Here is a 10,841-nt window from a genome sequence, read left to right on the forward strand (position 1 = left end):
TGAATCACTTGACGCAACAACAACCACAATCAACCTCAGATGTACACTCCGCACTCTCGACCATCTTACATTTCTCTTTAGTTTGATCTACGTGCTCTACATGTCTCTTTCATCCCTGTTTTTTATGCCTTATCCCCACTCTCCTGACAACAACTCTGCCTCGTAATTCATGGAAATAGGTGTTGTTGAGTTTGTTCTGACTTAATAGCAACCCTGTGTAGGGTTTGGAAGAGTGGCTGGTGGGTTTGAACTGACAACTGTGCATCTCATATGCAGTCCAGTACTTTATCCTGCAGAACCACACAAGGACTCTGATGGAAACGGTAGAAGAATGGTATCAATTTGCCAGCACCAGATTTACAGACATAAATCCCTCTCCTTCCTTTTTTTTAACATTCTTTTTTCTTGCACAGAAGATATAGAACTTCCCTCAAGATATGCCCTCATTCTTTCCTGATAGAAATAGGTGTGCAAAAATGGCATGGTCTCCATTCCATTTTCATGTATATAGGCTAAACTTTTTACATCCTTGTTTATCATAGCTAAAAATAGGACTCAGTGTAATTTTTACTGATGGATTGAGATTAGTAAATTATTATGATTTCACAAAATAAAGTTTCAAACAACAAATAAAATGAAAGAGAATAAAAGAATAAATTTCAAAATTAAAGATGTTTAGTAAATTTATTCACTTTACTAAATATCTTTACTTTTTACAAAGAAAACAGTGCTTTCTTCCTTCAGTGCTTGGCATTACCCTCCAGCATCTGTATTTCCATTTACAGTCATGCTCTCTCTCTCTTTCTCCTGTTTGGAGAGTCTTAGGATTTAGTTATGTTTGACTAGAATTTCACGTTCTGTGTTCAGCCATGCTTATATGAGCCATGCATATATGATTTCTTTGAGGACAGAGGTACTAAACCTGTTTAAATCTCTCTCTTTAAAAAAATCATTTGAATCTCTTCATGTATAGTGTCTTTCCAATGAGCTTTCTAGACCATCACAGATTTTTTTGTCTTACTCATTTGCCTCTGCCAAATTATTTTCACTCCTTTCTTCAGGAATTGGTATCATTTCTCCTGCTCTTAATTTCATAGATGTGCTTTGCTTTTCCACTTTTTCATTCCACTAAAGATAGTGGTTTTTTTTTTTTTTTTTTTTTTTTTTTTTTTTTTTTGGTGGTGGTTTTTTATGTTGGTTTGGTGTGTGTGTTTTTAAATCAACAAGTCTCTAGTGCTTCTACTTTGATTCCTTAATAAATCTGAGCAATATCTATTTCCTAGGCTTTTCTTTATAATGCTCTTTTGGACCTCCTCTTTGGTAATATAATAATTTTATAACTACTGGCCTGCCATGAATGAAAATAGATTAAATAGGAAACATCAGTCCTACTGACTGAAAACTTTCAGCGCTTCTTCTCATACTTCCCACAATCTTTTGGTTAATTAAGGTTTAAGACACTACCACCCCACCCCCGCTCCGCCACACCCAAATCATCTTCCCTTGACCTAGGTCTACCAAGTTGCCTCTCTTTTGCTAAACTAAGCATTGAAGAAAACAAGTAAGCATTGTCTTATATTTCATAACCATTCTGAAAATAAGTTTGCACAGTTGTTTTTTAATATCTTAACATGGCTTTTTAGCCATTGCATAAAAAACTTTGTTCACACTTAAGCATTTTTGAATGTCTTCAATAAAAAATAGAAATGTGGCCGTTTCTAAGAATTTACTTTATAATTACTGAAATTTCCTATTAAACCGCTCTGATTTGAACAAAAAACTTCCTAACTCTTCCAGAACAGTTAAAGGTGAAGAAAAGTATTACAAGTCTCTGTTGAACTTGAAACCGTACAATCCATCAGATTTCAAAAGAACCTTACCACTTGTCTCTTTAGTTAGAGTGCACTTTCCTTTTGATTTATGAATAATGTCTTTCTCCCCCAAAATATTTCTTGAAGTTCAGAAAAACTGATAATGTCCATCAGACATCCAAATAGTTGGTCTATTTAATTGCTGAAGAAGCATCATTTAGGGAACATCAAGAAAACTGTTCTTTAATTTGAACTTGTTTTACCCCAAAACTAAAATCCATTTGTGTAAATACAACTTTTGTGAAACTATTTATATCTGTGTATGCTTTTTTCCCCTGCAGTGAATCCCTTTAATGGATGACTAACAATGTCAATATCTGTATACCTGTTTTAAGCAATTGTTACACCACAAAAATTGGTGTTGGTTTTCCATCAGGAAAATGGATAAAGAAATATAGTAACATTGTAAAAAAAAAAAAAAATAGCATGGTCTCTGACCACCTCCACCTTCACAAGAGACAAGGAGAATCAAACTCTACATTAGACCAAGGCTGATTCCCCTGAGGCAGATGTCAAACTTGCTCCCCTTCCAACCTTCTTTATCCTGTTCTAATACCTGTTATCCTTCCTAAGGCACTGTACTTTTCTCCTGAGTTCGATAATCCATTGCATTGACCACAAAGTAATGATACACAATATCATTATGGGGCTTATAAGGCAAGTTAATGGGGTACATTTGAGGGCCAGAAGCCACTCATGATACAGCAGTGCTTTGCTCAGATGTACCTTTTTTCAGCCTTACTAGAGGCATACCCTCTCTGGTCCTCGACCTCTCAGCCAGTGGGTTCCTTGGCCTCCTTGGGCAAGTGTTACAAGCTCCTTTCGCAATGTGGATAAATTCCCAAAGGGACTCCTATTCTGTAGGCCAGCCTCCTACCCAAAGGCACTCAGTTTCACCCAGTCTGTGATCTGGGAAGCCTGCTGCTCTATCTCTCTGTGCAGCTGTTGTTACTGTCTTCTCTGCCACCATCACTGCCGCACCACTCAGGGTCTTTGTGTCCAAAAGACGTGCTCCACTTGTGGTTTTTCTTTCTAGTTGATAGTGAGATCCCCATTCCTGTTTCTGCAATGGCCCATTTGAAACCCAGCAGAATGGCAAAACGGACTAATCCCCGTGTTAGAGTCTTATTTGTTTGGTCCCACCCAGTTATTTGGTCAGAGTTATAAAGATCATGGATAGAAGAACTATATCAAGTAAATTTACTATATCACCATGTTAGTCTTAATTAACTTGAAATTTCAAAATACAAAAAAAACGCCCTTGAATCTGTCTCTCCATATGAAAACAACACTATTTATAATTTGACCGTTGCTTGGCTTTTCAGGTTCCTTTTCTGTGTTCACTATATTTTAGCTACTTTGGGTTTTTTAAAGTTATATGAACAAATTCAGGACCTTTGTATGTACTGTCTTTTTGGACTTGCCTAAATGTCTTGCTCTCATTGATTTCATTTTTGTCCTTAACAATTTGTATTATTTTTGTGTCTGTTTCTTTAGTTTATCTCTAAATTTTAAGCAAAATATTAAACTCTAGAAGGACAAGGAACTCCTGAAGTCTAACATCCTTAGCTTTTCACATACTGCCTTGTTGAGAGAGAATATCTGGTGGTTGGATGGATGAAAATCTGACCTGTGTCATAAAACATGAGCTGAAAGGTGATAGGCTGCTGCTGCTGCTGTTACTAAGTGCCGTTGAGCCAGGTCTAACTCATTGCTGCTGTTACGTGCTATCAAAGTTAGTTCTGACTCCTAACAACCCTTTTAGGGTTTCCGAGGAGTGGCTGGTGAGTCTGAACCGCTGGTCTTAGAATTCAAAACATCCTTGCAGATCAGCACATTATTCTGCAGCTCAACAGCAGGACTCCAATATTCTGACTCATAATAACACTGTATAGACTATCTGAGGAGCAGTTGATGAATGTAAACAACTGGCCTTGTGGTTTAAGCTAACTTTTCTGTCCAGTACTTAGCCTATATCACCATACCAGTACTCCATAGGCAATTATAGATGATCCTATTTCCCCCTGTTAATAGCCAATAGTAATATAACAATGTGTATTTCTTTTTATTATTTCAGCAAGATCTCTGTACCTTCTTGATATCAAGAGCCTGCAAAAACTCAACACTGGCTAATTATTTATACTGGTATGTGGGAAAAAAAAAATTTGCATATATATATATATTTTATGATTCTGTAATCCAATGTCATTAAGTCAATTCCAACTCTTAGTGACCCAATAAGACAGTAGAACTGAACCTTAGGGTGTTTAAGATTGCTGTCTTTATGGAAGTAGACTCCGACATCTTTCTCCTGTGGGTTCAACCTGTTTAATAGTAACTGAGTGCATAAGCATTGCACCACTAGGTTCCTCCTCAGTTACTTATAATGGTACCTGAAAAGACATTTCTGGGGTTTTTATTTTGTTTTTTTATGATTCTTTAAAATAAAATGTAAATAATCATCAAAAGTCTAGATATAGTATTTCTATCTAGCTATATTCATTTAAACTGTGCTTATGGAAATGTTTGTTTTTCTTTCTTTCACTTGGTTCTCAGGAGCCAAGAAATAATTGGGAAAAGTAGTAGGCTTTTTAGTTCAGATTTCTGTGACTTTAATGTTATATAAATGATCTGTGTGCTGGTATAATACTTGACAGTCAGTCAGGAAGTGTGCATTTTCAGTTTATTGACCAAATCATTGCAATTGTGTAAAAATAAAAAGTTGAAGTTTAAAGTTACTTTATAGATAAGGAAAACTGAGATAGAGAAATAATGTGCCTTGTTGTTGTTGTTTTTAAGTGCCAACTCTTAGCAACTCTTACAGCGTTTCCAAGGAGCAGCTGGTGAATTTTGACTACCAACCTTGTGGTTCAAACCGAATTTGTGGTCCCGTGTTTTATCCCACTTCGCCACACGCTGATGTAGCTGAACTTGGTAGAACTTGAATAGGATTGGGTTATTTATCTCACAGCTTGCCATTTACAGAGGACTTCCAGTAACCTTTTCTCATTTGTCTCTGTAAGTTAAATAAATACCTCTGCTTTACATATGAGGGTACATTAAAGAGAGAAACTGAAACCTTGTGAATTTGCCTGTGTAAAGTTTGGCTCCCTTTATCTGTCATAAGATTCTAAAGTTAAAGACCAAGTAAGAAAACTACTCTGGTTCGATAAAAGAATGTGACAGGATTAAATACTACCTGTTACTTTTGTTTATATGTCTTTGAGGCTATTCGGATTCATAGGAACCCAGTATGACAGAGTAGAATTGCTCCATAGGTTTCCGATGTTGTAATCTTTACAAGGAACAGACTGCCGAGTCTTTTCTTCCATGGAACTTGTTGATGGCTTCAGACTGCTTAACAGTTGCACCATCACGGCTCCTTAAATGCTCCATTAAAGAGCTTTACCCAGTTCACACAGACAACAAAGGGCTGAGCCAATCAGGGAAGTAATATCTGAAGTCTCCTTTCCATTTGAGAAAAGACTTAAAATTAAATGTTGTCAAGTACCATTTGGTAGGTTTCTAAGTTGAGCTTGAACTTGACCTGTGGGTCATTTCAAGCATAAACTTCATTCTCCCACTCTGAAAAAGTCTTATTTTTCTGAATACTGCCCCTGTAACCAAGAAGTAGGTAATGCTTTTAACAAACACAGGGGTCTCCTTTTTATATTAGTGTCTGCTTAGTGCAAACCTTTATGATACTCTTTACAACAGCAGCAACAAAAACCTCCGTCACCAAATTTTAACAAAAGTCATTTTGTTCCCCTGTGAACCTGTGTTTAAGGTGTTTTTATTTTTTTGAAAAATATTTTCTTGCTTTTTCTTTACCCATTTAAAGTAATATTCATAAAACAACATTTTTCTCACATTACATCTCTGTATATATTTGAAAATATACCCACAGAATGTTTTCTTTAGTCGTTAAACACTATTTACTTCTGAAAAGGTTGTTTAGAAATTCTCGTATAACCAAGTAGTTACTACTTTCTTTTAATGTAATCTTGCTATGGATTCAGAAGAGGACGTGGAACGAGGGATATCGTTGCTGATGTCCAATGGATCTTGCCTGAAAGCAGAGAATACCAGAAAGATATGTACTTGTGCTTTATTGAATACGTAAAGGCTTGCGAGTGGATCATGACAAACTATGGACAACGTTGCAAAGTATGAGTATTCCGGAACACATAATTGTGCTCATGAGGAATCTTTTACAAGGACCAAGAGGCAGTTATTCGAACAGAACATGGGAACACTGAATGGTTTAAAATTAAGAAACGTGTGCAACAATGTTGTATGCTTTCACCATACTTATTCAACCTGTATGCTGAGCAAATAATCTGAGAAGCTGGGTTCTATGAAGGAAAACGTGGCATCAAGATTGGACGAAGACTTGTTACAACCTGCAATATACAGATGATACAACCTTGCTTGCTAAAAGTGAAGAGGACTTAAAACATTTGCTGATGAAGAACAAAGAGCACAGCCTTCGGTATAGATTACATCTCAATGGCAAGAAAGCAAAAATCCTCACCACTGGACCAATAAACAACATTCTTCTCAATGGAGAAAAGATTGAAGTTGTCAAGGACTTCATTCTTCTTCGATCAGCTATTGACACTCATGGAAGCAGCAGTCAAGAAATCAAATGACGTATTGCATTAGGCAAATCTGCTGCATAAGACTTTTTTAAAGTGTTGAAGAGCAAAGATGTCAGCTTGAGGACTAAGGTGCACCTGACCCAAGTTATGATATTTTCAATAACCTCATATGCATGCGAAAGCTGGACAGTGAATAAGGAAGACCATAGACGAATTGATGCTTTTGAATTATGGTGTTGCAGGAGAATATTGAAAGTGCCAAAAGAACCAACAGATCTGTGTTGGATGAAGTGCAGCCAGGGTGCTGCTTAGAAGCCAGGATGGCCAAACTTCATCTCTCATATTAGAGACATTGTTAGGAGAGATCAATTGCTGGAGAATGATATCATGTTTGGTAAGGTGTAGGGTCAGAGAAAACGAGGAAGACCCCCAGTGAGATGGATTGGCAAAGTGGCAGCATCAGTGGTCTCGAGTGTGGCAATAGTAGTGAGGTTGGCCCAGGACCGGGCTGTGTTTCGTTCTGTTGTACATAGGGTCGCTATGAGTCAGTACTGACTTGATGACACCTAACAACAACAACAGCAACAAATTGCCTCTTAATATTCTTCATTATTCTGATGTGAATGTTTAAGTATATGACTATTACATGGTGTTACGGAAGATATTTTCTCATAAAAATCTACATAAGTATTTAGAAAAAAGTAATGAATGAATATATGTATTGGGTATGCTGCCAAGTTGAATAATATTTTAAAGCTTCCTGAATATTTTAAGATTAAGAAGATTACATATTCGGTTTTTATCATTTCTTAAGAATTTCTTCATAGGTATTTTTACTTCCTTGCAATATTTGTGACAAGTTTTCTCTGACTCAGAATTTAACTGAAATGATAAACAGAAAACAGTTATGGATTGAGGACCCAGAATGAGAGACTTTGAAAAAGGCAGAGTGAGTCCTTTCAGAAGTCAAATGCATCAGATTGGATTATTGTCAGGACTGTGGAGAGTGGCAGTCACTAAAGCTTCATCTTTGAGTGGAGCACCCTTGTTTCTGACTGCTCAAAATCAGAAAAACAAGATAATTGGTTTTCTTGTTTCCTAAGAAGAATATTAGATTTCTATCAGGGCTTCAACTTACAGTTTTTCCCATTTGGCTTGTGTGTGCCATTCACCCAAATTTAAAGAATTTGGGTCTGTTTCAGTTCTGCTTCTTCAGACATGACTAAGGCAGTCCTGGTATATGAGGCAAGTCAAAAAGTATTGCTACAAAATCATAGAAATCTTTATTAAACAAAAATAATTAAAATGTAAAGCTGTTGTTCCTTGACCTAGCCTCTGTCTAGGTCTATACATTTTTTAAATGTTTCCAGATCTAAACCTCTACTAAAGACTTCTGTGCTTCTGATTTACATGATACCAACACAGCAGTTTGGCATCCATAAAAGGACCACAGTTGTGTTCGTTCAATGTTTTTTGAGTTTGGAGAACAAAAAGAAGTCTAAATCAGCAAGAATGGAGCTGTAAGGTGGATCTAGTAAGGTTTCCTACTGAAATTCTCATAGGACAGCTCTTGTTACACTCAAAGCATGAGCAGGTCCCTTGTCTTAGTGGGGGTAAAAATTTACTGGCCTTTTCCTTATCAATGCAGTTTTCAGTTCTCTTAAAATTTTGTCCTAATGAGCCCCCGTGATCTTTCTGTGTCTTTCAAGAATATCTATCAGAAGTATGCCTTTGAAAGCCTAATAAATAATCCCCATAGCCTTCTGAGCTGACCTCTCGACTTTGAATTGAACTGGCCCAACATATCACCTTGGAAGCCAGTATTTTGGTTCTGCCTTGCTTTTGAAGGCACCTTAAAGAGACTAATATAAGTAGATTACTGAGAGAACTTGATTGCAGAGACATGTTGAAACCTATTTTGTTTTGAATAAATTCATACATGTATAAACTGGAACCTTAGTACCAATACTTTTGAGTTATTCTCATATACTTATTATCTGGTATTTTGGAATTAAAGATTTTTGGGGTTTACGTATAGACCAGATCCCATTGTAAGACTTTGTCATTGCGTTTGATGGAATCTTGACTCTCTTATTCAAGTAGGAAGCATTTTCAAATCATTGTGAAAGCAGCTGAACAGTAGGAATCTTACTAGATGATAAGTTTTTAAAAAGGCAGTAGTTTCTTTTCATAAAGAGCACTTTATTCTTTCCATTGATAATAAAGTACAGTCCCTGTTCCCAGTCTTATAAGCATTCCATCAAACTTAAATTTGATTTGCGTTTCTCCACTATATCTCTGATTCATTGAAACAGTAGCATATGCTTTATCTATATATTCTTTTAGGAGTAATTGTTTTTCCTTTTTTACATTATGCATATTCAGAGATACTTTTAGGAGAAAGAAGCCACTAATGTGGACTCTTGACTTTGGTAGATACTGTTCCTGTGATTATAGTGTAGCATTATGGGAAATAATTTCAAATAATTGGTTTAAAATGAATATTTTCTTCTTTAAACATGAAAAGAATGGTGTATAGTATCATTCAAGTGTTATAATTTAAATGTCTCTTACTCTAAGCTTTCTGTTATATCAGCTGGATTAAAATATAAATTTTAATTGTACAGTTTCATTTTAAACATTTTGATTCCCCCACTATGTTGTTCCCTCTCCAGTGATTTAAATGGGATTCTTGCTATAGCTGAATCCTTAGGGACATATAATTGTGCAGACAATCCTTTTAAAATGAATAGTGTCAACCTTTTAAGCCACAGAGGGAAGTTATAGTCTCTAAATCTGTAAAATGTTGGACATCAGGATTTATAAATCGTTCCAGTTTTTTATTTTTATAGCCATTCCAGCATGCTGAAATTGAGAGTAAACTTTCAATGCTTTGACATCTTTTCTATAACTTTTAAGACCTTTCAAGGTAATAAAGGTTATTTACCCCACCAAATGAAATTACTAGGAAAAAGGTAGCCCACTGATGTCACCGTGCAATGGATACCCCAGACAGTTTTGTCTGCATTGCTACTTTGAGATGACAGCCTTTAAGGGCCATACCTTAGAGAGTTTTGTGAAATCTAGCTTATTGGTCTGAGCAGAGAACTAAAAAATGATTTAAATCTAGGCCTTCTAGTTTTGATCTAATCTGGTCCTTCATATTTGGAGATGACTTTATTTTGCGATAGAACTTTTGGCTGGAGTGATTTTGAGAGATCTTTGCTGCTTGACTGTTATGATTGTTGTTGTTAAGTGCCATCGAGTCAATTCTGACCCATAGCGACCCTGTATCGGGTTTCCGAGGAACAGCTGGTGAGCTTGAACTGCTGACCTTGCAGTTCAAATGGCTTTGCAGTCTAGTGCATTAACCTACAGTGCCACACCAGGACTCCCTGTTATGATTAGCACTACTTATTTCCTCACTTACAGGAAATAAATGTGTCCATGTTTACTTGGTGGTCAAGGAGTCCAAAACACAGCAGTTGTTGTTGTGAAGTGCTATCAAGTTAGTTCTGACCCATAGCGACCCTTATAGGGTTTCCGAGGAGCCGCTGGTGAGCTTGAACTGCCAACCTTGCAGTAGTTGTTGTTAGGTGCCATTGAGTTGGTACCAACTCATAGTGACTTCATGCACAGCAGAAAGAAACACTGCCCGATCCTGGGCCAACCTCACTACTGTTGCCACGCTTAAGACCATCGATGCTGCCACTTGGACAATCCATCTCACTGGGGTCTTCCTCTTTTTCTCTGACTCTTACCAAACATGATATCCTTCTCCAGTGACTGGTCCCTCTTGACAATATGTCTGAAGTATGAAAGATGAAGTTTGGCCATCTTGGCCTCCAAGGAGCACTCTGGCTGAACTTCTTCCAAAACGGATCTATTGGCAGCCCATGGCAGTTCTTTTGGCAGCCCATGGCACTTTCAATATTCTCCTCCAACACCATAACTCAAAAGCATCAATTATTCTATGGTCAAAATACCATGGCTTGAGTCAAGTGCACCTTAGTTCTCAAGCTGACATCTTTGCTCTTTAACACTTTCAAAAGGTCTTGTGCAGCAGATTTGCCTAATGCACTATGTTGTTTGATTTCTTGACTGCTGCTTCCATGGGTGCTGATAGTTGACCCAAGAAGAACGACATCCTTGACAACTTCAATCTTTTCTCCGTTGATAAGAATGTTGTTTATTGATCCAGTGGTAAGGATTTTTGTTTTCTTTACATTGAGATGTAATCCATACCGAAGGCTGTACTCTTTGATCTTCATCATTAAATGTTTAAAGTCCTCTTAACTTTCAGCAAGCAAGGTTGTATCATCTGCATATCGCAGGTTGTTAATGAGTCTTCCTCCAATCCTGATGCCAC

General features: G+C 36.9%; 1 protein-coding gene across 1 annotated transcript in view; it reads left to right on the forward strand.

The window, feature by feature from the left end:
* Positions 1-10,841, forward strand: part of PIK3C3 (phosphatidylinositol 3-kinase, catalytic subunit type 3) — a 186,512-nt gene that overhangs the window by 104,274 nt on the left and 71,397 nt on the right. The window contains exon 13 of the mRNA XM_006835138.1: positions 3,949-4,016. Coding sequence (XP_006835201.1) covers positions 3,949-4,016 — 68 coding nt within the window. The remainder of the gene's footprint in view (positions 1-3,948; positions 4,017-10,841) is intronic.

Source organism: Chrysochloris asiatica, unplaced genomic scaffold (assembly GCF_000296735.1).
Source record: "Chrysochloris asiatica unplaced genomic scaffold, ChrAsi1.0 scaffold00015, whole genome shotgun sequence".
NCBI classification, from domain to species: domain Eukaryota; kingdom Metazoa; phylum Chordata; class Mammalia; order Afrosoricida; family Chrysochloridae; genus Chrysochloris; species Chrysochloris asiatica.